The sequence below is a fragment of the Chiroxiphia lanceolata genome, chromosome 4 (assembly GCF_009829145.1).
Source record: "Chiroxiphia lanceolata isolate bChiLan1 chromosome 4, bChiLan1.pri, whole genome shotgun sequence".
NCBI classification, from domain to species: domain Eukaryota; kingdom Metazoa; phylum Chordata; class Aves; order Passeriformes; family Pipridae; genus Chiroxiphia; species Chiroxiphia lanceolata.
Window position 1 is genome coordinate 13,416,098 of NC_045640.1, and position 26,411 is coordinate 13,442,508.

General features: G+C 39.2%; 2 protein-coding genes across 8 annotated transcripts in view; one reads left to right on the forward strand and one right to left on the reverse strand.

Moving 5' to 3' along the window:
- EVC (EvC ciliary complex subunit 1) overlaps positions 1-15,226 on the reverse strand; it is a 50,448-nt gene extending 35,222 nt beyond the window's left edge. Inside the window, exons 1-9 of the mRNA XM_032685431.1 lie at positions 15,038-15,226; positions 11,955-12,065; positions 9,413-9,496; positions 8,666-8,898; positions 7,626-7,710; positions 5,309-5,407; positions 3,976-4,113; positions 1,867-2,025; positions 1,070-1,286 (exon numbers count right to left, since the gene is read on the reverse strand). Coding sequence (XP_032541322.1) covers positions 1,070-1,286; positions 1,867-2,025; positions 3,976-4,113; positions 5,309-5,407; positions 7,626-7,710; positions 8,666-8,898; positions 9,413-9,496; positions 11,955-12,065; positions 15,038-15,208 — 1,297 coding nt within the window. The 5' untranslated portion in view covers positions 15,209-15,226. The remainder of the gene's footprint in view (positions 1-1,069; positions 1,287-1,866; positions 2,026-3,975; positions 4,114-5,308; positions 5,408-7,625; positions 7,711-8,665; positions 8,899-9,412; positions 9,497-11,954; positions 12,066-15,037) is intronic.
- Positions 15,227-15,252: 26 nt separating this feature from the next.
- Positions 15,253-26,411, forward strand: part of EVC2 (EvC ciliary complex subunit 2) — a 73,764-nt gene continuing 62,605 nt past the window's right edge. For 3 of the 7 annotated variants that reach the window (XM_032685424.1, XM_032685425.1, XM_032685428.1), the window contains exons 1-3: positions 15,257-15,519; positions 18,723-18,777; positions 25,874-26,031. In XM_032685424.1, the coding sequence (XP_032541315.1) occupies positions 15,322-15,519; positions 18,723-18,777; positions 25,874-26,031 (411 nt within the window). In that variant the 5' untranslated portion in view covers positions 15,257-15,321. Of the gene's footprint in view, positions 15,520-18,722; positions 18,778-25,873; positions 26,032-26,411 lie in introns of those variants that run through there. The other 4 variants (XM_032685426.1, XM_032685427.1, XM_032685429.1 and 1 more) reach the window with 4 other exon arrangements.

The following is a 26,411-nucleotide window of genomic DNA, read 5'->3' on the forward strand; positions in this document are numbered from 1 at the left end:
ATGCAGTCCTAGGCAACCAACTGTAGCTCACCCTGCTTGAGTAGATGGGGTGAACCACATGACCTCCAGATGTTCCTTCTAACCTCAATCACTCTGTGATGCTGTCAATTGCTGACTGTGAGATATGGCATAATTTGTTGACATGAAGTCCAAAGTGAGCACTGCACCAAGAACATACTTCAACAAGACTGTTCTCATTCTGACAATTCAGTTCACTGAACTATAACCCTAATGCCATTTAGCCACAACAATTTTCTTTAAATATGCCACAAGTAGAAGAAACGGTTCTAGAAATTGTGTGAGAGTAAATTACTTCTCACTATTTTCCATTTTGCTGAACATTTACTATCATTTTCCATGAGTGACGATGGGAGGCAATTAGCCCTGATACAGCACCTATCAGAAAAGCTGGGGGTATGTTTCTCAACATGTTGGGCATTAGGTAACATGCAAAGTGATACAGGGAGAACCTTAAATCAGTGGATCAGTCATCTTAGACTTTAAAATTATATTTTCAGATAGGCAATGTGAAGGGGTGTAAAAGGAAGAGGAAAAGACTTCATTTTTAAAGTATTTTACTCTAACATAATAAAAGAGAGATTTCTGTGAAGAACATAAGCCTTAAAATTATCTTTTTACAAGAGTGATAGCAAATGTGCTTTGTGTATCTTTTGGCTTCACATGTTAGCAGGAGATCATAGGGCAGTGTCTTGTGTTACCCACCATCACCACCAATATCATGTGCATAAACAGTAAATGCAGAAATATCACAAATACTTGTTACAAATGTGACTCTTCTTCAATATTCAAATTAATGAAATAAGGTACAGATTATGTGAACTGTAGATAAATTCATACTAGTACCTAGAACAAGACATAAAAGGCTTAAAGCCAAAGTTTCCATTCCAAGCATACACCCCTCAGAATAAAACTGTTCTCAGTCAATTCATCAATACCTTTTTAAAACAGGGGTATAGGGATAAAGCCATAATTTTAAAAAAATTTTAATACAATAATGAGAACTCATACCCATATTTATTAAGTCATGAGCTCCAGTCTAAGTACTCACCATTACTGAAATGTGCCAGCTGTTCCCAGAAGGCCTTGTGCAGATCTGTTAGAAGTTCTTCCTTTTGTCGGACTGAAAGATTATTCTTTACAGTTAAATGGTCCAGAATATTTGATACAATAATTAATCTACCCTTGCACTCTTCTGGTATATAGGACTTAAGGGAATCGATCATTTTCACCATAAGCTCCCAGTTGAATAACCTTTCCTGAATGTCCTAAAACAAACATAAAGTCCTGTTTAGAAACCAAGAATCTGTCTTTGGTTGTGCTTTCCTTTCACTGAATTATTCATTCCCAAATCACGCAGTAAAGGGCAGAGGCTTCTCAAGACCACGTGAATAACAATCTTCATGTACATAAATATTTCTGAATATCTTGATCAGTACAAGATAGCAGTGGGTCTATTGCATGTTCACTTGCAAGAGCTAATCTAAAACTGTTGGTGTTTTTCATTATTTGTAGCTGTCAAGAAGACATTTAGTCAGCAAAAGACAACAAGTTTGCACAACAAATTTAAATACTCAAGGAGAAAACATGGACAGAAGGGCAACATGGAAGTCCTGGACCTCTTTTCAAGGTACTATATGGCACAACAGTACAGGCCTTCATTTTGAAATGAGAGTGAGTCTTCATAATCTGCAATAGAAATTGAGCTTTTTGCAATAAAGCTCACAGACAACTGTAGTAAGCACTCTATATCCTGAAGCAGGAATGACAGGCTCTGTACACTTACATCATTCTTTCTGTTCAGATTGACTAAATCTCTCTCAACTTTTATTTCTTTTTCTACTTTACCATTGCCCGCAAATCTTGAGATTCACTTAACAAACTTTCTACTGCAATCATCTTCTCGGTCAGATCCATCATTATCTTTGTTGTTTTGGCACTTGAGCATTTTGATTGGTCCAAAAAAGCCTGCTGGGCTTTGTCAGTCTGCTTCCAGAAAGCTTCCATCTGTGGAATATGAATCAAAAAACAACCCATGTTTCCTCATTAATCATCAGGTATTTCATTACAGCAAGAGACATAAGAGTCTATGGAGATACAAGTCACTGAGACAACAGACAGCTTTCAGTATTACTTACAGTGAACAATTTGCAAAGCAAAGAGCTTGTTTACTATATGATAATACACTTGGTGGTGAAATAAAGCCAGTAGGTCAATCCTGACATTTTAAAATAACCTTTTAACTTGCTAAGAATTTGTTGTTAGTTCTCCACATATTGCATCTACAAAAACCTGTTGTTTTTAGTATTAAAGAGAAAAACATAAAAGATAAACTGCAGTTTTTTTTTCTGGGAAGTTTATTTAGCTGTAGGAGCAGGCATTCCAGTCAAAGAACATTTTTTACAAAAAAGGAAAACTGAAAATTGTTACTGTTTTTCACCATCAAAGCCTTTCATAGCCAGATGCTACATAAGTACTTTATTGACTGCACTGGAATTAAGTACTTTATGCAGTATCAGCAAAGTGTATCTACTCATTTTGATAGATTATTGTATGGGTAGTCTCTAGTTTTAGGCTCTGGTCCCACAAACACTTATGACTGTGGACAATTGTGAATACTCTGTGGTGTTCAACGCAATTACTAGTATATATAAAGATAAGAAAATACATCCATAGCCAAAATTTTTATTAAGTATCCATGAGTTTTGGAAAAAAATTTGCCTATGGCATTTGTGAGTATGGCAAAAAAACCCCTTTATATTTTCAAGAGAAGACTGGATTAGTTCAAGGTCCCGATCTATACAAATCTGTGCAGAAAGAAATAACTTTCAGTATGGATGAAAAGCATCTGCAGGCACAAGAGTGACAGAGCCACTGAGGGATGATTGCTGCTGGTGAATAAATGCCATGTTGCTCAGCAAGGTTGCCAGTGATTTTTTTATGTGATTAACTCTGGAGAACTCCGAACAATCAATTTTTCACAGAGTGAAGTTAAATTGCAAAAGAAACTTGATACAGATGTACCAACATTACCAGGACTTCCACTATAAAGTGAAAGGCTGAGAGAATCAAAAGAAAGCTGAGAAAATTCACAGTGAAGCACTTAAACACCAGACATTAAAAAATGTTAAATCCCGTCTGAAAAAGGCCCAAGGCTGAGATGATGGGCTGTTTCGTCCAGGGCTGAAGTGCCAGAGACAATCAGAGCAGGCAGCTCACAGAGCCCTCACTCTGAGTAGTCAGCCTCTCATTTTCATCAGCAGTCAATTTGCTCAAACCCCAAAAACAGGAGAGAATATCTTACAGATTACTCAGTTTACTGGAAAATAATACATAGAATATTCTTAACCTTCAGTTTTGTAGGCTGAAACCTATTCCTACATAGCGAATCTACTTTAGAGAAAAAAAAACTTTACTTTGAAGATCAAATGCCTGCTATCGAATGATATTTGTGCACAAAAAACATGTAAATGTATTCTAATGTGCTAAGAAAAATGTTTTGCTAAAGTAAATGCATAAAATGTACTAAAACACTGCCCTGTAATTATTTTCTTAGTACTTCTTTCAACTAAAAAAATTTTATTATCTCTTATTACACTCTTAGTTTTGGGGATTGATGAAAACGAGGTGCTAGCATAAGATTCGTAAAAGTCAAGCTACACATACTCTTGAAATCAATCGTACCATCAGACAAGCAATAGACATTTCTCAGCTATAAACCCAGTGTGATAAAACAGTAGTTTTACAAAAACATGAAAATGTTTTTTGTATAAAAACCATTTTTGTATGAAAAAATATATTGGGACCCAGAGGGCATAGGAGATACTTTGCTGTTTTCAGTCCTCGTACACATATAAAATACTAACTGTGGACTAGTCAACAAAACCATTGCACTAAAGCAGTCCCCACCAAAAGAATAACATTAAAATAAAATTTTAGAAAAAAATAGAAAGTTACATTATCTATTACGTGCTCAGAATATTCCCTTTCCTTCCTTTCTAAGTCTTCTAGAGTTTGGTACTCTGAATTATGGGCTCCTGACATCTCAGTATTCTGGAGTCTAGAGTCAAGTTGTTTCTGTAATTCTTCAAAATCCTGGAGAAAATAAGCAAGTGATTTGTTAAACAGAAAAACAGACATAATTTCTAAATTTGGGAGGGAATTTGATGAACAAGAGCATTCAGGAAGTTCTGTCTTTGGGTAATGTGCCTTCTGTAGCAAGTAGGAAAATCTCCAGATGTATGGCAGCTCTGAACTACACTTATTACACATACATGTATTTCCACTAGTACAATCAAGACTACTGTTCATTTCCACTGAATGCAAGTTTTTGCACACTAATCGCACTGGATTTAAGGCAGCACAGTACTTTAAAGCAAAATGCATTCTGATATAAATTATGAGGTACAACTACAGAGATTCCTTATAGTTATTCACAGATTGTGAGACTGTACAAAGTCAGTCAACAACTAGAGCTGATGAGCTGACAGACTCATGCCTAAATGTAAAATTACATCTGTATGTAAGAAAAAAAAATCAACACTGTAATTAGGCTGCTCTCAGCACAAACATTCAAGACTTGGATTGGCAGGGCATTGGATAACCTTACTTAAGGCCAAGCTTCCTACAGAAGGTTGGACCAGACAATCTCCAGATGTGCTTCTCAATTCAGATTTTTCTATGACTCTAAACTGTAAAATGGAAAGTGGAACCAGTAGCTCTCCTATTTTATGTGGTTTTGTAACACTTTTTTTCCTTCTAATAACCTTAGAAATAGTACCATGACTCCCTGAAATGCAAATTGACTGGAAGTGTATGTCTCCTAGTTCACAAGTGGCATATGGACTTTGATACAAGTATATGAAAGAAAAAAGGATATATTGTCCCTTGATGGAAGCTTTGAGCTTCATTCTGGTACTTTATTTACTGCTATTTTGTTATCAGTAATGATACATAGGAACAAACAAAGTCCTGATAATTAGAAATTATTAAATCTGAGTGAATAAGGTTTTCAATGTTCTGTTTGCCTAAATGGATTAAACTACAAAATACTTTTATCCTTAACAGATTACACACATCACTGTCCTGAACACTTCACACAACAACAAAGAGGAAATGCATGTAAGGTAATGGAGAAAACCAACTAACAAGGGAGTTCCTCTGCATTTCTTCAGAAATAGATTACAAATGACATTGCTGTTTAGAAGGAGTGGGTGAGATAGCCTGCTGTGGTAATAAGATTAACTCTTATTTTCTGTGGTCTTAAATATTATCAAACAAACCCACTTACATTTCGCTGAATTAAAAGGATCTTCTTGAACAAATCATCAGTAATCTTCTTCTCACGAGAAAAGTCTGTGAGGTATATTTTGAGAACCTGAATAAACATCTATTTAAAAGGAAGTAAACAAAATCCAAGTTAAGTGCCTGTTCAACATTGGAAAGGACATCTCTGGGATAAAATTTGTTGATTTAAATTGATCAGAGAGATTATAGTGAATCATAAGTGAAATAACAGATACATCACCAGCAACTCTCCAGTATTTCCATTGTGAAAAATTCTTTGGTTTTGGCTTCAGTAAGATACTGGAAGATGGTGTTACATTCTAACAAAGACAAGGACATAATCTCCTACATCCTTGTAACCAAACTGACACATTTGAAATTGTTCTTGACTGAAGAAAATGCAGATCACTTAAAAATGCAAAGTCCATTTTTCTAAAATTTAATGAAAAACTAAACTGAAAGATACTAACTATTCTAAAGATAATAAAGATTTGTTACAATGATTTTAACTGTAGTCAGCCACATGAAACATCCATCATTTTTATATACAACCCAAAAGTAAACATCTGAAGTTCTATCTGGCTTCTTTTACAAGAAATATATTTACAAGAAATATAATTATAAGACTGTAATACTAGTGTATTCAAAAAGTTGGTTTTGAATTTTTATTTAACACTGGGAACATTTTTGCTTAACCTTTTCCCCTCTTGTCTTAATCAGAGTTTCAGTGTACAGACAATTCACTTCATTACTAACTCCTGCAGCATTTTCCAATGTGAAAACCAAAATATGTAAAATTTAACAGCCACCTGCCTGCTACTCATATATTTGAAAACAGATGATGCAGAACTTGCCCATTTTAAACAGATAAAAACATAAATAAAAACATATTTACATATAAAAACATTTATTGAAGCCAACGTGTCGGCTGAGCAAAATCTGGAAAATATGTTATTACTAGAGCTCAGCAGAAGAGAAAACCATAAAACAGCCACGTTTTGGATCTCACTTGTAAATGTTTTGGATAGGAGCTTGGCAAGTTTTGAACACACCACCAAGATACTACATATTGTAAAAAGAAAAAAAAAAAAAGAATTCAGGAAAAGACTGAAAGGATATGTCTCCTTAGACCTGAGGCTAAGAAAGACTGACTGAAATCAGAGAAAGTAGAGTGGAAAAAGAAAAAACTCTTCTCTAGACTGATTTATTTTTTCCCCTTTTCCCGCTACCGAAAATATAAAGCTATTTAAATAATTCAGCTAAAGGTCAGAGTCATTTGTGGTGGTGATTTCTAATGGGCCACAAAGTGTATTAAATGCTCATTTTATCAGTGTTTCTGTGATTACATTACTGTCTTGCTACCTTACCTTCATTTACAAATTGATGATTAACTTTGAAATCAAGTTCAACCTTCACTAGTCAAGCTAAACTTCCTTCTGGAATCTGATTGGAAGTTCTCTTTCTCATCTACTGAGATGGGAATAATGCATCAGAAGAGAAACTGCTTTCCAGGTTTACTTTTATGCTTACTCCTTTGGATTGTGTAGAAATTTGTTCAGAAAATCCCACACTTTCAAATATTCTCAGTGCCTTTAGTAAAATATATCAGAAATGACCAATATATTCAAATAGAAGTCAAGAAAAAAAGGGAGGAGAAAGCTACAGACTTAACGTCCAGACTTATATTAACTGAGCTAAAACTCAGTAGGAGTAATGATTCTATAATTGATCATAACTAGTCACCAAAAACAATTGTCCTGAGTATCCTATGGCTTCAATTGTACATCTTTCTTTTTTTTTCTCCTTTTTTCTTTTCAGCTTTGGATAATGTGACTTGTGTAGGTAGTTATCTGTGGTTTAAATAGTACCTTAATGCCTCAGTCCTACAAAATCACAACTATTGTACTTATCACAGTGGCACTGATTCAGTTGAACTGAGTTTTAAATTTTATTCAAAAAGCTTGAAGTCTCTGGAGTTGCAACACACAAGCATTGTCCTTACGATAAACTGATCTTTAAATAATTTACTGCCTCTCTTTATGAACCTCAAGCGCTGTATGTTATTCTCTGGAGTAAAGTTTAAAACCAATTTTTTATATTTGCTCTATTGGTATTTCACAGACCAATATATTTCACTATACTTTACTCCTTTATGAAGCTCATATATATGCAGAACAGGAGAAAAAAATAAAGACAATAATGTAGAAATGCAACTCTGCTACACTACATCCCAGCTAGCCAGTTGTTTATGTTATTTCCTAAACTGATATTCACCTAAGATATTCAAAACAAAGAGCTATAAATCAGTTATCAGTACCTACCACATGTTTTGCTTTTCTGAGTTCAGTATCAAGATGCATGAGATCTTTTAAAATTAGACTGCAAAGGCAGAGTTTAACATCAAAACTAAAACAAAGATTAAAAAAGTGTTAATCCAAATGATGGTTACACAAAAGGGCAACACTATACAATAGTTTCATTTAACCACTAAATTCTCCTGAAACCACCATCCCAAAAAAGCAGTTAAGTCACTTTATTTCTACATTGTCTTCTCTTTCAGATAAAATTTCTGTATGTAAAAGTAAGCAAAACAAAGTAGCGCTTTTAACAAAGCTGGAGTTGAAGTTTCCTTTAGAAAAAGGCAAGGTAAACATAGGCACGAGTGGCTACAACAAAGGGAGTACGTGGCTTTAAATTAAAACAGCTATAATAAGAGTGAACATTTTGAAAATGTACTTCATCACCAGTACCTTCCCCAGTCCCTGTGACACAAATATCCTTATCCTTACTAATGAGGATACAGATAGACATGTGTTCATCCAGGGGTGCAGCTGAAAGAAAATCAGAGCTGACAGTCCATTTCAATTAGCTCTACCTGCTCAACAGTGGCACATCTGAGAAAGGAGCTGATCTCCCACAGTAAGACATGAGTGATTCCCATTAAAAGGGAGAGAACAGACCACCTGGTGCCACTCAAGGCACCTGCTGTGTGACTGGACACTGTACAGCACAGAGGACTCCATGCCCAGTTCAGCACACCACCACACATGTGAATCCAGCATAGGAACCGTAACAAAGTATCTCCTTATCCTAACAGGGATATACCTTTTACAAGACAGCTTTTGCTAAAGTTCTGATTCCCAAAATTTGATAAAGAACAAGCTGAATTTCAACATACAGCACAACGTATTACCTTAAACTCCCCAACCACTTTTATAAGGTTATAAGCAGACAACCCTGTCTTGATGTGGTGACTGTATGTATTCAAGCCAAGCCTAAGGTTTACACCAAACTTTTAGTGACTGCCCTGAAAACCACTGAGGTATGCTAGGAAATGACCAAACACAAATTTACTGTTTACCTCTCACATGTCAGCACTTCAGGGAAGCTGGTCACCTTAAGGAAGGCTCGAGCCTGAAATCTGTCATCGCTTGTTGTGGAATGTATTGTTGTGGAGGAACTACAGTCCTCTTTGTCTCCCTGGCTCAGGGATCCCAGGCTGCCTGATGTAGATGTCTCCACTACCTGATTAGGCAGAACCGCCTGCTTTGGATTCTCATGCAAAGATGGATTGGATGAGCCATCTGCCAAAGGCTAAAAGTCAAAGAAAATTCACAAGGTCAATTAATACAACGCAATAAGGAGATAAACATCTCATCAATTTGCAGTGTTTGCTTTCAAGAGAAAAATTAAACAGTATACACAGCAAAAGTGTTTCCATATAAATTAAGATTCATCATACTGACAGGTTTTTGCATTGCCCAGAAAAGCAATCTTCTGTGGTTGTATGCTTGCTTCCTTTCAGATCCTTATGGAGGGTTTTTAAAAGCTCCTTGGACAGATCCAACTTCCACTAATGTTAATGGGTAGAAAAGTCTCTTAGCTACAGTGAAAATTGACTGGACACCATGTAAAGCATTGCAGGTTTCAGGGGGAGCTGAAAGCAGTTGATGCCTTACAGAATAAATCCTGAGTCAATGGACTATAAACAAAGAAAGATCCCTATTAAGGAAATTGGCAATAAATGTTATTCTTTACTTGACTCTGCAATTTACTGTGATACAGAATGATTGTCATCAACTTTTACAAGTAGAATCTAAAACCTTACCCTAAATTTCTGATTGATGGGATAGATCACTTTTGCCTTTAATGCAAATGCCGTGATGTTACTGTCCAGAGGAGACTCACTTTCCTGTATGGAAAAGAACAGAAAACCATTTGGGAACAGCAGTAGATCTGGTATCTGCAAGTATTGCATGCCCCTTTTTGTTACAAAACGTGGAAGTCCTTATTGATAACTACTTATTGATTGTTTTTTCTTTGGCAGGAGAAGTCTTCTCTTAAGACTCATTCAGAGTATGAAAACTCGATAAGGGAACACTTGTCATTACCACTGCTACAAAAATGCTTTTAATCCTGAAAGCAAGAATAAGCAATAGCTGGTATTAACATGATATTTTCATTTTGTGTCATGTCTGTGTACCCCCCCCTTAGCAAAAACTAAAGATTTTACATGAGACTGAAATTAGCTTAATAATAGGATAAGCTGCACAGATATCATGGCTGTAAATTCTGTCTTTCAATTTAAATGAAGAAACAATAGATTTAGCAAACCTAGTCATCATATTTTTCCAGGAAGAACATTTATAGTACAACCCTTAGCTAAAATCTAGAGAAAATACCAATGGTTTTTCAAAAAAATTTTTTTTGGATAATAGTCTTTTTATACAATCTGCTATACCACATAGTCTGACTTTCTGTGACTCCCTTTTTCTAGCTACTGGAACAATGGGATCATCAGTTTTGTATTGAGAGGTTATGCATGGCTTAATAAAAGTCTGTCTATAAGAAACAGATAGATGAATCCAAGCACTAGGAGATTTCCTATTCTATTTTTTTTTTATTTTTTTCAAATAAAATGAAAGAATCTGATTTGTCAAAACATAATTTTCTCTATATGGCTTTTTCTAGGAAATATCAAAGCACTAATAGAGTATAAAAATAGAAATGGGAAGAGAGAAAACAAACTATATAATTCATTAGATTTATAATTCATTGCACCTTTTCATCTCCATTTCACTTATTTCTAGAAATTTTTGGATTTACTGATACATTCAAAAGCATGAGGGCAGCATGTAAAAGACTTGTTCACACTGAGCAGTCTCAGTGTTGCAGAACATACTCAGGGACAGGAGCTGACAGAGCTATTGCTCTGCGGTGGTTGAAGGCAGAGCAGCCAGACCAAAGCTGGAAAAGCCATATTGTAGAGTGCTAGAACTAATACATCCTGCTTCTCAGCAGGCATAAATAACACACAGTTATTATAATACAGTAATTATAATATTATTGCAACGCGGAAGGTCTCTGAATGAAAATATCTGTTTTTCTGAAGTACTCTAACTTAATTAAAAGCATTTTCCATCTATGCTTCTTAATGAAGTGTCAATTTGATGCTAGTAACAGCAAAAGCCTCTGAAAATTAGAACAAATGAATAGACAAAAAAAATATGTAACTTCAGTAGTTAAGACAAATAGGTGGGAGAAAGTCCCGCAAATAACAAGGTTATTTCTTAATGTGTTATAAATGAGTTAACATGTTTGGGAAATGGATGTAGTTGTGAATGATCATCTTTAAAAGACTGTGATCCCATTTCAAAAGCACTGATAATATGCATAAAGATGTATCATTGGTAAGTTCTCCCACGGGATTTACACTCCAAAAGAGAATTTGCTCACTTTTTATGCTGTACTTTAACTCAAGCAAAATGACCAACCATGGTTTGTTATCATTCCTGATCACAAAACTGCAATGAAGATTAATTACCTGTCAGGATTTAAACCAACAGTAAAATGTTAACAATAACATCTATCTCCTCTTTGTTCTGAAATCAGTTTTTGTTACAAGCTAAGCAGCAGACTTGCTGGCTTTAACTGACATTTTCTGCATGTATTTAATGTATGTATAATAGACTGAGTTAGCTGAACTGCACATTTTTAAAAAACCCACAACCTTTAACTTTGCCAAGAGCAGTCGAATCATCTCTGGGTCAAAGGTAGTGATCTAACAACTACATGGTAGGACTGGTTCTCCAGTTATTTTGAGATTATTAAAAAAAAAAGTTATCTTATTTTTTCATTGAGGGTGGGTAAAGTTTATACCTTCTACTACTTTTCTTCACAAATTGTTTCTCCAATTGTCCATGAATTCCAGCTCACCACAGTGGTCTTTCAGTACTTAGATTACTTTGTTACTGCAAAAGTTTCTGTAATAGAGCTCTTCATCCAGGAAAGAATCCACTCTTAACTATGGATTCCAGTACTTAAGAACTTTTTCTTATGTCAATAGTGGCAATTTATTCCATCAGCTTTTTGAAACTAAGGATGACACATAGATAAAACCAAAGAAGCCTCTGTGCAAAAAGAACTCAGGATCTTGATTAAAATATCCAAAGAGTCCCCCAGGTGAAATGGAATTCATAAAGGTGAATGAGTGCTTTAAATGGTTGCATTCATAAGCAGTGATCAACTCCCGGTCTCCATCTTATGCTTTTTTCGGAACACTTTTTAAAGTCTCAACTCCAAATCCACTAAAACTGCATTTTGCCACATGCAGCAAAATGGACATCCACCAACCAAGAGCAAAGCTTTACCTCCAGGACCATTTCCTCTTTTGATGCATAGGGTTCTGCTCTATGTTTTGCAAATGTGTGTTCTTTTTCATCAGAGTTGAAGCTTTCCAGAAGTCTCTGGGAATCATCTTTCTGAAATTCCAAGAGAAAATACATAAAATGTAACACTGAGATCATGCAGATCCATTGGAAACATCTTTGACAGCAGCCTGGATACATTAATATCTCCACTGTGAAAATTATTTCAGTATTAGTTGAAAATTTTTGAAAAATACAATATAAAAATAAAAATTTTACATATTCAGGAAGGAATAATTAAAATTAATGAACTTCGTAATTTTTCATTCCAGAAGTAGAACTTTAATATGAAAAGTTTTCAGAGGCTGTAAACATGTCAAATCAATCCATCTGCTCTCAAAATGTCTTACTACAGACTGTGGAGTCAACCTCACAGTCTGAGCTCAAATATCTAAATTAAAGCAAGTTAACTAAGATTGTCTATAATTGTCAGCAACGAAGACAACAACAAGTATTTTTGCTCCCCTGCTATGAGAAAAACTTCCTAAATGAAGTTTTATGTGTGAGAAAGTTCCTGTCAGGAAGAAATAATCATCAGAAAACATTCATCATCTTCCTTCCCAAAAACGCAGCCTGTATCACTGCTCTCACTTCCCAAACAAACACAGAAAGCCACTGGTAGGGATAGAGACTGTCTGGGAGTGAAACCTCCTGCTACACAAGATCCTCCCTATGCACTATATAAATCAAAAAATAATACTAATGTTGGTCAATGCATCCAAACACAGCATTGGAACGACTATTTTTAGTGAAGGAAAAGATGGCAGCCATGCTACCTTGATTACTTTTTAAATAATTTTCCAGATTTTCAACCCACTGACTGCTTTTTGATGTAGTCTAATGATACAGCTGCAGCTACTATGCATGTCACTGTCTTACAGAAAGATTCTCCTTGAATTATTTGGCCACTTGGTATGTAAAGTAGGTAATTTTGTCAGAATACAGAGAAAAGCCCAGCCTTTGAATACATTTAATTCCTTATGACTTGCCTCTATCACCTCTCTGGAACTTAGACTGTGCAATAATTCAGATTATATTCTTGGGTTAACCTCTAAGATGTGGTGAACTGCAGATGCTGGTTCCTAAAAATCTCCTTATGACAAAAGAACAGCTACAGTCTCCCTCAGCAACCTTTTAAGTTATTTGTTACCATGGTAAGGTTTCTTCTTAAAAGTATCCCAGTGCATCCTGTGTGCAGATCAACAAACCTATAAGGCACTTAACTGCATGCATCTAAATCCCACAGATTAAGGCTGAGATCTATAAAATAGTGATTAACTGGGGCTGAGTGACAAATGTTGGTAGCTTATTGTGGTGCTTAAAGCTGCTCTGGACTCCAGGTACTTGCCCTGCTCCCACTCTAAGGATAATTCAGCTGCTTGGGATGGAACATGGCATAGGCAAGCTATCCCTGCTTCTACTTTGGATACAGAAGGCTGCAATATGGGCATTTCAGTACCTGCTATACAGCATCGGTGGGGCAGACAGTGTGAAGAAGGAACTCCTAAGGTAACCCTGTTCAATTTGGGCAATCACACCCACTGGATACAACCTGCCCACCCTGAAATGTGCTCTGCACCAGCAGGCAGTTTATTTTTCTTTCAAAATAAATAACACTCTTACAGCAGAAGCATTGATTTTAATGGCATTTAAACATCTAAATGCATCTGAAGATCCAGGCCAGAGAAAACTGACAGCTTCTATTCCCTATTGACATATATGACATAAAGGATAAAATCGTACAGGGCTGCATTTGAGTTGGTAGTGGCAGTACAATAAAGATACATCTATTAAGGCAGGGAAAATGAGCAATTGAATCAGAGAGGCTTGCACTCACACAGGATGCATTGATCCAGCATCTGAAGTGCCTCCATTAGTAGCTAAAGTATGGCTTCAAACAGAGTTTCAAACCTCCAACTTAAAAGCAGTTGGGAGCAAGAGAATTTGTCTCCTACGTCATGTTTAATGATGATCAACACTAGCAAATATACACGCAGCAGAGTGGCCATAGCTCAAAAAAGGTGTGGTGAAAAACCAAGCCAGTCCAGACCACCCACTGCTGAACCCTCTGCAGGGCTCAGAATTTCCCAGCTGACAGAACCCTCTGCAAGGCTCAGAATTTCCCAGCTATGTCAGCGCCAACCATTGCTACATCCAGTCAATCCACCATGAGTTGGGACTAAATCCGATGGGAGAAAGAAGCATAAATCAATAACAACTCTCAGAAAATATATCTGCCCAGTAGTGGTTCTGTGGGTGTGGGCTGCCGCTGCAATCTTCGGGTCCAAACAAACGTTTTATGTAATAAAGCAACATGAACCACCCACCACATTACTTAAAACTTTAGAAAAGCAAGTATGTTATTAACAAAATCACATGCTTCAGAAAACTCTGTTTATCTGGCATCAAACAAACCATCAGCTATGCTAGGGCTCCCTTACTTCTTAGGTATCCATGGTGTACCCTCAGTGCAAAGTTACTGCTGTGGGTTAGTACTAATACTCCGTGCTATGTGTAAAAGGAACCTTGGAAAAGTCAGTAAAATGCTTTCGAAATAAGATTACTGGTTTAGGGTGGGAATTAGTGTTTGTTTTCAATTATCTCACAAAGCTTCTGCAAGCCGGGTACATCTTCCATTATTCCCAAAAGCAACACAGCCTGGTGCACGAAGCGATGGCTGCGAGAGGCAACTTGTGGGTCACCTATGACGGAATACAGGCCAGCGGGGCAACACTCAGAACGCGTCAACACTTACACAGGCCTCCTTTTTGAGTCAGCCCGTTTGTTTCACAACGAATAGTAAAACTCTTTCCAGCGGAGGTGTGTCAAGAATTACAGAGCTCCCCATCCACGGAGGCACTCTCCGGAGCACCGGGCGCAGACCGGGCAGCCCCGCCCGTCCCATGCAGCAGGCAGAGACGGCCGGCGGCGCCTCCCGCCCTTCAAACCTTCACAAACCACTCCTGATCCTCCCAAGGCGTTCGCTCCGACTCCGGCCCGCGCCCCCTCCCACGGGCCCCGCGTACCTGTGCCCGCCGGCGCGGCCCGAGCGCGCAGCGGCAGAGCAGGGCGGCGGCGGCGGCGCCCAGCAGCAGCCCCAGCAGCACGGCGGGGGTCAGCAGGGCGGGCAGAGCCGGCAGCGAGCCCGCCCAGAACTGCAGCCCCACGGCCCGCAGGCAGCCCCCGGCCGCCGCCATAGCACCGCGCCCGGCCCGGCCCGCAGCGGGGCGAGGGGAGGTCCCGCCGCTCGGGGTCCTCCACCGCCCGCCCCTCGCCTTCGCCGCGGTGGGAGGAGACCGATGGCGGGTGGATGCGGCGGCTGAGGCCCGGCCTGGCTCGGGGGCAGCGCCTGGGAAGTGTCCGCGGCGAGAGTCCGCCCGCTGCCATGCGGTGGCCGCTGGCCGGGCTGCTGCTGGCGCTGCTCCCCGGCGGCCCCTCAGCGCCCGCTCAGCCCCTGGCAGTGGCCGCCGGGCGGGGCCCGCGCCGGGAGCCCCGCGGTCGGACAGCGGTAAGCGCTGTGCCCGCGCTGTGCCCGCGGGCGGCGGAGCGGCCCCTTGGCGGGGAGGGAACGCGGGCCCCGGGAAGGGGAGGCCCCGCATGAGGGCACGCCGAGGGTGCGCTCGGGGAACGTGTCCCGGCGGAGCAGCGGCCGCTTCCCAAACGCTTGAGCTGAGGACAGCGGCCCGAAAAGCTGCCTGGAGTCGGCCTGGTGGGGCAGCCGACAGGGTCTGGACTCCTCCCTACGAGAAGGACAAGTAGCTGCTGGAGAAGGTCCAGCGGAGGGCCACAAACATGAGTAGGGGGCTGGAGCATCTCTTTTACTAAGAGAAACTGCGGGAGCTGGGCCTGCAGAGAAGAGAAGACTGAAAGGGAGTTTCATTATTGCATGTCAGTACCTCAAAGGCGGGTGCCAAGAGGACGATGCCAGACTCTTTTTGGAGGTGCCCAGCGATAGGACGAGGAGCAATGGCCACAAACTAAAACAGAAGTTTCACCTCGACATGAGGAAGAACTTCTTTACATTGAGGGTGGCAGAGCCCTGGAACAGACTGTCCAGGGAGGTCTTGGAGTCTCCCTCGCTGGAGACATTCCAAACCCACCTGGTGTAACCTGCTCTAGGTGACTCTGTCTTGGCAGGGAGGTTGGACTGGATGATCTCCAGAGGTCCATTCCAACCCTGAGAGTTCTGTCATTCTATGCTGTGCTTTGCTGTAATTCCGAGCAGAGGCCCTTGGTGTTTATCTAGTCACAGCACCCCTGCCCACTAGTATCATCTCCCTGTGAGGAGGGCCACTGGCTTTTAGGATGCAGCTTCTGTGTGTCATTCTTTCTCCTTACCTGGTTAGTTTTTGTCAAACCATCTCAAAACATGTCAATGTAGTTTTCTTTTGCCCATGTGGAGAATACCTGAGCCTGTGCACAGTGGGGGGGTAGAGAGAGTCACAAATGATAGTCTGTGGTGAGATTACAGAAAGACTAATCAACAGGAAGTAGTATTGCAGGAAAATGAAAACAAAGAATATGCAAACTTATTCTACCAGAAGAATAAATTAATGTAGAACTTGAGAATATGTCTGCTCACAGTATTACTGCATTAAATGAATTACTTTTGAAGCGTTATCTGGCCCATGGAATTGGCACTGTTTGCTGATGTGGAGCCCCTCGTGGTGCCCTCTGGTTTTATGGACACACTCTGCAACAGAGTGGAAGACTTCTGCTGAATATCCAGGCTATATTTTCCAGTGCAGACTACTGAGAACTGAATGTCAGATATGGCAGAATGGAAAACAAGGAGTGCTCTTATGGGATTTGTAGTTGATGCACATGGACATACAAACACCATAGATTTTTGTGCTTCAGCTGTTGTAAAACCAAACAGGAATGAATGCCTGGAGCCTGTGGAACTTGGGAGCCATTTGTGCACTGATTTCCTAGGAAGTAGGAAATAAAGCTTGTCAGCTAGAAAGCCACATTTTCTGTGTGTCTTTATGCATGCTTAGACAACTGCTTTTGTTACAGGCTCATTTATGATGTAACTGTTGATACTTAACACTTACATTCATATACTGACATAATGCATAAGAATAATATTTGGTATTTATATTTAGAAACAAGATTTCATTTAATGTAAAAGACCATTGTATTGGTGTTTTATATTTTCATCAGTGTTTTAAACTGATGTCATTACATCACTTCAGTGTACTGATACACATTTTCTTAATTCAGATAGAGCTCTAGACTTCTCTAGAAATACCTGGCAAAGGTTGATTGCCTTTTAATGTGATTTCTGTTCTGCATATCTGTAGGCATATATGGAAATGCATATGTATAGATATGTATCTATCCACCACACAATTTTTTGTTTAAGCTTGCCACTGGAGTTTCCTGCTCTTTCTGTGTTCTTGAGATGCTTGGCTGCTAAAATTCATGGGCATGCAGACTGTTTAACCAATGAAAAGAAATCAATAATGGCATTGGAGAACTTTACCATAACTCCACTTGTGTACAAGAATTCTGGAGTGCACAGAGAACAGTATAAGGTATTTGGAAATAGCCTCTAGTGAAAAGTGCCTGGAATCTCCCAGAACTGAGTCCCGGGACTGCTCAGAGTGTCCTGCACGTACCTCCTTGAGTTTGTTTCCGTGTCTCTTTCTCCTCTGCAAGAGTTGCCTCTGATCCGGGACATGTTTTCCAGAGCAGCGTCCACTTAAAACTCAGGGATCCTAGTACATCCAAATTTGTGAGATACCTTGCATTTTCTGTTATGTTGAGAGCAAGTGCCCTTTGTGAAGTGAGAAATGTCTTCGTACCAGGTTAACTAAAGTTACAGCTTTAGCAATAAGCAAAGTGATGGCTTCCCTGAGCAGCCAAAAAAGACAATTGCCCCTAACTTGCTGTACTGTAACAGTGGTGTTGACACAAGTCAGTAGGTAACATTACTCTCACGAAGTGCTTGGTAGCAAACAGAAACAGCAAGTGCAGATCACGTCACTCGGCAGAGTTGGGTCTTTGCTAATCAGCCGACATTCCAAACTCTGTATTATCTCCTGCAAGGAAGCATTTTTGTTAAATGAAAACTTTCTTGTATGACTACTACATCTTGATCAAAACACTGGGCAGTAAGAATCCTTATAAGCCCCAGTTTCTTTTACTGACGTTTTAGAGCTGTGATTTCTGTGGCCGTCTCTGCGGTCCAGGCACAGGCAGGAGGCTGGCACAGGTTGCCTCACGAGCTGCGGTTTTTAGCGTGTGGTCCCTTTGAAAGGCTTCGTCTAGTGCTCCAGAGGAAAAATGAGTGTAATGTCAGTAGACTTGATCATCTAACATGGACACATTCCTGCTGACTCCTAGTGATCCCATTTCCTCAAATATGCCTTTGAAAATGGCAAAGAAAGATTATTTAATAAGAGCAAGCTAATAGCAAACCCTTGGGCTCCACTGTAGTGCAGAGGCTGGGCCTGATAATGTGACGTGTAAGTACAATTTGAGCCCCAAGTGGGCATAACCACACTGGGCAGCAGAGCCTTGTACTGCTTTACAAGCTGTGGGAGACCTCTCCAGCCGAATTGTGTCTTTTCTGGTAGTTAATTTCATGAAACACGAGGGTTTGTGAGGTGGGGTTCTGTGTAACTGTGAAGCATAAATTCAGCATAAAAGTTTAATAATAAACATTTATGAAAAGAGTTATTTTTTATAATTGCTCTCTTCTAGGTTGTTAAAGATAATCTGTGGCTTCAGAAAGAAATGGGATGCCTAGGAATGGCAGGTATGTAACTGTTTCATCTCTCTTTTCAGCATTGTGGGAGTCCCAGGACTCACAGGGCATGGGTGTGAAAGTGAGCAGGGGACTGGAACTGTGCCCTGGTGGCCTGCTGTCATCAGTGGGACTCTTGATCTTGAGCCACAGAGGAGTGTTTGCTCAGAAGGTAGGAAGAAAGGTGTTCTAGGTTCCCTATACAGCTGGTCTAGGATAAAGCCCCTGTGAGAAAACCTTAGTTCGTATCCTGCTCTGAATAATTTTGGGGAGGAGCCATTTTTCCTCTTGGAATGTAATGATGTAGGAGAGCACCCTCTGATGTCCAGCATTCCCTGGGTTGTGAAAAACCCATATTACTTAAAGCTGATTGAGACCTTGTTCCTTTTCAGAAGCAAACTTAACTTTTGTGCATTTACTAACACTGTTGCAATACCTACTTTTGAAGCTGTTTTCAAAGACCTCTATAATTGCAATAACTAATACACTTTGTCCTGGATCAAGTTGTTAAAGTCTTATTGACATAGTGAGGCTAGAAGTATTGCTGGGATGCTAATACTCTTTACAATGGATATCAAGTATTTTAGTTAGTGATCTCAGTACATTGAGCATCTCCAGTGGTGGTTGCCTAATGTGATTGAAATAGGGTGCTCTAATACTTAGAGAAGTCCCTTACAGCTTGGAGTAGCTTCATCTGAGGGCTGACTGCCACAGGCTCTTTGTGTAAATTTGAACAAATCAGTTGGTTTCTCTGAGTCTCTTGTCTTTCTTTTCTTCATATGTGTATTATACATAAAGTTCTGCCTCACTCAGGTGTGGTAGAGATGAGCACCCTGAAAGGTTGCAACATCCTCATATAGCACATTAAGAGAGCAACACAGTGTCTGAAATAAAGCTCCTCATCACCACAGTTCCCCAAGAGATGATTTCATGACATGTACTTGCCAAGAAATTACACAAGAATTTGAAGCAGTCATCTAGTGAGATACCTCTAATTTCTTTGCCCTGTGCCATGGCTAATTCACAAATGAGTTTATTAATTTAAATATGAAAGCAGATAATTCAGATTTGTTGAGGTTTCTTGTTTTGTTTTTTTTTTCTCCAGTATTTATTCAATGTCATCTTTGCTGTGCACATCTTGCTTTCTGATGGGTTGCAAACCATTCATGTACCATCCACTGAGAGAGGCAATGTGTGCAGTTTTAAATGTCTGAAGAACCTTTTGACACTAAAGAAAAAGTTGAGGATTTTGACATGCAGTACCTTTTTGTTAGTGGTTAAAATAATGTGGCCAGCAGGACTAGGAAGCAGTGTCCCTTTGAACTGGGCACCGGTGGGGCTACACCTCGAATCCTGTCTTCAGTTTTGGGCCCCTCACAACAAGAAAGACATTGAGGTGCTGGAGCATGTGCAGAGAAAGGCAACGAAGCTGGTGAAGAGTCTAGAGAGTGAGTCTTATGAGGAATGACTGAGGGATCTGAGGGTGTTCAGCCTGGAGAAAAGGAGCCTGAGGGGGGACCTTATTGCTCCCTACAAATGCCTGAAAGGAAGTTGTCAAGCATTGGAAAAGGCTGCCCAGGGAAGTGGTTGAGTTGCCCATGCCATCCCCTGAGGTATTTAAAAGATGTGCAGATGTGGCACTTAGGGAAGTGGTTTAGTGGTGGACTTGACAGTCCTAGGTTTATGATTTTCCATGTAAGTGTCTTCCAACCTAAACGATTCTATGATTTTGTGGAACTAGCATTTTGTTAGTAGGTAAATATATATGTTAAATGAGGAGTTGCTGTAAACACTGAATTATATGCTTGATTTTATAATGGAGAATTTTCCCATTCATAAACATTGATTTTTTAATATATTTAAAGCTAAGCTTGTAGTGACTTACCTAGTCAGAGTTCTAGACTCTTTACTTTTTACTGAAGAAGTTCTCGATGAAAGCAAAGAGATGGGAACTTCTGCATAAAACCTTTGTCACTGAAATTGGCAGTGTGCTGAAGTGTAAAATGGTTTGTGACAGCACACTGATCTCAGTGTTACTGTTGGAAGCTTTTTCAAGTTGTTTCTGGATAAGATGAGAAAAACAATCCCAGAATATTCCCGTGATGGGGGAACACAATGGATTTTTGAGTCTGCTCTGACTTATTCAAAACAAGCCTGGAAAGTAGATTTGTTTTATCTTGTTGATGCCCATAGTTCCTTTGACATTGTAACAAGAAAAGCTAATGGCAACATTCAAAACTGAAATCCAGTGAATTGCTACCTTTGCTTGTTCATTGTTGTGTGTAATTGAAAGGACTTCAAATTGAATCTTATATCCTGGATGGTTTTCAAGACAGGAGTAATTTAGAACAACAACAACAAAAATACAGTAAGCAAGTATATTTAACTCCTTTCTTCTCCACTGAAATAAAGCAAGGTTGTTCAGAGTTTTACTGATAATTTGTGGTGTTGGAAAGCAAATGAGACTGTGGAATCTGAATTGAAATATTCAGCCCTTGAGAACTATGACTTAGAATTAATGTCTTAGTCATATTGCTTTTTTTCCTTTCAGTGTCAGGTAATTTTTAATTCTGAATCTGACATTTCACAAACTGTCAGAATCTTCACTGTTTTACTATAATTTGGCAGATTAGGATGGGCTGTATAGGTACCAGGAGTCTTAAGGACATACTGGAGTCTTTGCTGCAAACCTATTGTAAGACTATTTTAATTTTCCATGGTATCATCCTATTTAATTGCCATAGCCAAGAACAACCTTCACCTTAACTTCTGCCTTTCTAATGACAGGCTGTCTGTGCTGCAGACATGTTAAGGACTCAGCCTGTTTAGTTCAGCGTTAAAGGCTTGTGTTGTGACAAGTCCGTGTCCTTACACAGAACTAATTTCATAGTGAAGGACAGTATAGTGACCACAAACAGTTTCTTTTCTTAGACACCCATCCTTCTACCCTCGATCTGTGTGAACACAGACACACTGTTGCTGCATTGTCCATGCAGTGGGTGTGTTCTGTACCAGGTCTGATCCTCAGTATTTGCACTCCCTGAGCACCAAGCAAGTGCAGTGAGAGCTGGCACTGGGGAGCTCTCCTTCCCAGGCCTATTGCCTGTGCCTTGAGTGTGGCGGCTGGATGCCAAAAATAGCAAGAGGTCACCACCCAAAGCAATAGTGCACAAAGCTGGAGTAGCAAATAACTACTTAGGGAGAACAGCAAAGAAAATTGAACATTAAATAGCAGAGACTGCTGTGATCAACTGTGCATTTGTCATTTCACATGGTGGTGGCACTGCACATATGTGGGACTGAATGAATGCTACAGTAACATGAGTGGTAAAATGTTACACCAACCTTCCAGCTGTTTCATCTATATTAATATTTATTTTCATGTTTTCATTTTGTAATTCAATACAAAGTTGACTCAGCAGTACTAGTAATTAGCTAGGAATATGCAGTTTAAGACAGGGTTCTGGCATATCTGTTTATATTGGGTTTATGTAGGATTAAATCATAGGAAAACATTTTACTAATGTGCTAATTAGAAGAAAGATAAAATATTTAACAGCTTGATAGTACATTGTAAAAATGTGGAATTTTCAATTAAGAAAAACAAAACAAAGAAAATTTCTTCTCAAAGGTGGTAATATTGTCTCACATCTCAAAAGAAAGTGAAACCAATGCCTTTCTTTGATGAACTTTTTCACTTGGCATCTTTAGAGATGTTTTCAGGAAAGTCTCAGGTTGAGCCTCATGCTCTGCTAGTTTGCTTGCTGGGAAATGTTTTGGCCTGAGGCACTGTAGTCTGGGAATGCCTGGTGGGAGCTTGGCAAGCCCAGCTGAAAGGGGGCTGTTTGGGCTGTGTGTAAAGCTGAAACTGTTCCCCTGCTTTGCAGTTTTTCTTTCTAAAAGGAATAGGAATAGTTTCCATTTAGAAACTAATGAAAGTGAAGACCATGCAGCTCTGGTAATGGCTTTTCTGAAAACAGCCAGGAAAATGGCAAAGATTGAAGCTGTAAGAAGAGTGGAAGGAACAAGGAGACCTCAGAGTCACTGTCAGAATTGGGATGCACTTCTGAAGGGGCGCTGACGATGGCACCATGGAAACTATTTGCACTTCTGAGCAGCGTGATATCCAAAAAACAGCTCATTGCTTCTTAGTCAAGTGTTAGTATTTTCCAAGCTCAGATGCATTGTTTGTTAAAAAAACAAAAAAATCCAGAACAAAAATCTAGAGTATATGTGAAAACCACAGAATGTGTTTTGCCTGTACTGTCCTTTCTCAAATATTCAGTGCCAGTTTTTCAAGAGTCATCAGCCATTTATAATCCATCTAGGAACTTACCTGAAAAGATGCAGCAGGCGAATTGATAAATACCATTATATTTTCTTGATATTAAGAGTATGCAGCAAGTTATGTGAAAAAGCGGTTATGTTCTTATAGGTCAGCTGTTCTAGTGACACTTAAAATATGGGGGCATCAGGAAAAAGTTATTTTATTTAACTGACAGGGAAACCAGGGTATTACAGACCATATTGTTAAAAATTAATAGGAAGGATGAGAAAAATTCTGGAGAAAGGCAGGGGCACATGTTGCTGTATGGACATGTATCATACTGGTTAAATCTGTTTAAGCGAAACCTTCCACTGAGTGCTGGGAAGATACAAGTGGATTTGCAGAAACATCCTTGTCATCATCATCAGTTGAGGCTGCTTAAGATAATGTTAAAACCCCAGAGAATTCCCAATCTCCAGTTACTGATGATGGAGCAGCCAAATAACATGCCTGGAGACTTCTGCTGGGAGTTGGGTACATTATCTTGGAATTGTAAATGATGACAAAGCACAACTTGAAAACAAACTCATCTGTGTAATTAGTAATCCAGAGATTTATTCAGAGTCAAGGAACAGGATCAGTTAATTAAATTGATTACTGTGGACTTGATACCCTCCAGAGGGGGAGTATCAGGATTTGCTGTCACATGAGAAGTGCAGTTGAGTGTGCTGATGGAGATGGGCACAAGAACAAAAGATATTTTATGAAGCAATTACCCACTTCCTGTTGGCTGACTGTCCTCATCCAAAATTCAGAAGGAAATGATCTGCTGAACAAGAAGCACTTTAAAGGTAGTAGTTGCTCAACCCAGTTCATACATTTTGCCATTTTGACTTCTAATTCTTTCAAAGCCCTACAAAGAATCTCCATGTCATCCAGGTTTTCTGTTTACTGTAAAGGAAAGTGCATTTTCTGTAGTCTGGCAAGAACATAAAAATTGTTGCTCTACCTTCATAGGAATGGGGTGGCAATTGCAATAATATATGACACAGCATATAAGAAATTATTCTTTTTCAGTGTTTGGAAATATCTGTACAAACCTGCAAAGGGGCTTGATTCAGTAGTCAGAAACAGGTCTAGAGCCATTGGAGGTAGGATATAGTATGATACTTGGATCTGCTGGAGAGTGCCATGGCCAGGTGGGCTCAAATTGGTAGCTAGCAGGTCTGTACTGCACTTATAATTCAGCCCTGGTGTCATCCGGAGTGATTTGGGCTTTTGCTTAGTCTTGAAATAGAAGTATGCCATGCATGACTATGCTGACCAATCCCAAGTATATGCAGGCATTTGGTATTGTAATTAGACATAGTCCTGTTCTCACTGAGTTTGCCACGTTATTTTTACAGTCCCTAAATTATACCAAGTCTGTTGCATTGTTTAACAGTGGTTTAAATAAAACTTAGAGAAGTGAATTAAAACTGATCATAAAATATAAACACTAGCTTTTCATAGCCCATATATCCACAATTTTGTCCAATATAAACTACTCCCTCCCAAATAAAAACCAAACTATTCTAGCATGGGAAGACAGGGAGGCTCCCCAAGGTGCACTGTTTACCAGGGCTCTGTGAGCAACAGGATTGCATCTCATTCGTTGTGTTAACAGAACTATTTTCAGTGATTCATGGGCATCAGTGCCTTAAAAGCTCCTTTTAAGGGTCCAATTCTGAATGCTCTGTGAATGCCTTTTCTATTTCCAACTAATAGTATTTCTCTATATTGTTCTTCCAACAAAGCAGGGACTTATCAAAAAAATGCTGCTTCTCATATTAATGAGATTTTAATGTCTTCAGCTTTTCATGTTTCATTACTATATAGTAGTTTTTTTATAGAAAAAAGTAATTTGACAAAAATATTTGCTTTTCAATGAGAGGTTTTTTTCATATTAATGTATATTGCTGATGATTAAAATATGAGATTAAAAATAAGTAATAAATGAAAATGATTATGTAAACAGTAAAAAAGTGTCTTCTGTAAACACAGACAGATAGCTATAATCTTGACATCTTCATGACGTTTTTATCTTAATTCAGCAGCTTTGCCTTTTGACAATTTATCATATTAAATTATCAATTTTTAGTATAAGCTCCTTTTATTGATGTCATGGGTGCTTTTACTTTAGTAGATCAAAGTGATATGATTTCAAAACTATGCCAGTTATTTTGTGTGATATCATTGACTAATTTTTCATAAAAATTTAAGAGTATAAGGTAGCATTTAGATTGCTGATTACTAAATTGAGGAGCATTTGATTTGATGGCACTTCAACTGAAATGTACTTCTCAACAGAGAAGTATTTCAATGCTGAATATGTATTGGCATAGTCAATGCTTAATTGGCAGACTGTATCTTTGAAGCAGAACACCTTTAGCACTGAGGCCTCTCACGTTGTAGAGTGTTTCAATTATTTATGCTTTGCTGAAAATTTCTTTGTATTGAAAATATTGAGAGTTGATTTAAGTCTGAAACCTTTTGATTCGTGCATTAGACACTTTACATTTAAAAGGCAAGGAGTTTTCTGTGGGGTATATGGGTGTTCCCATGGCAGGAAAGAGTTTTGTTTTAACTTCTGCTGGATTTCGTGGGGCAAATCCCATCTGTTTCCTGTCTGGCCTCAGTCTCTGTTGTCTCTAATGATTTTGAGTGCTTTAAGTGCTGGTCACTGCATGCACAGAGTCAGGTACCATGAGCCCCATCCCTGGCTGGAATCTGTACCAAAGTGGCTGCTGCACAGGAGCCAGCTTTAGCTCTAATGCTGAGTGTTGCCTTGGTTTTCATCAGGGCCCTTCCCTCTGGCCATGTGGGCAGACAAAGCCCCTCACCAGCCCTTGACTTCTGCAGCCTCGGACAACCAGTGGATGCATTCGCTGTTTGCCTTGGTACCCTCGTGGCCAAAGAAGATTTTGTTCAAACGGGAGTCAGATCTTAACCACCAGCTGGTCAGTAAAAGATGGTTTACCACTTTTAATGTTTGTAAAGACTGTAGCAATCCTATAAAAAGTGAATGTTGTTGCCAATTTACTATCCAATTAGTGTATTTCTGATTCTGTCTCAGGTGATTACATTCATTTGAGATGACACCAGCAACACCAACTAGCTGTGAGACTGTGACAGACACAGCTATGTGATTGCTGCATAAATTCTGATAGACACTTGGTAAATTAAAAGGGTCTGTATAATCTGATGAAAAGTTTGTGCATAGTGTATTTTGTTAGGGAATTTTTTGAATTCGATAGCCAAAAGATGAATATATCAAATAATATTCTAGTAGTTACTTGTGGGAATAAGTAGTTCTTAAAAATGTGGACTAGGAAAAAAG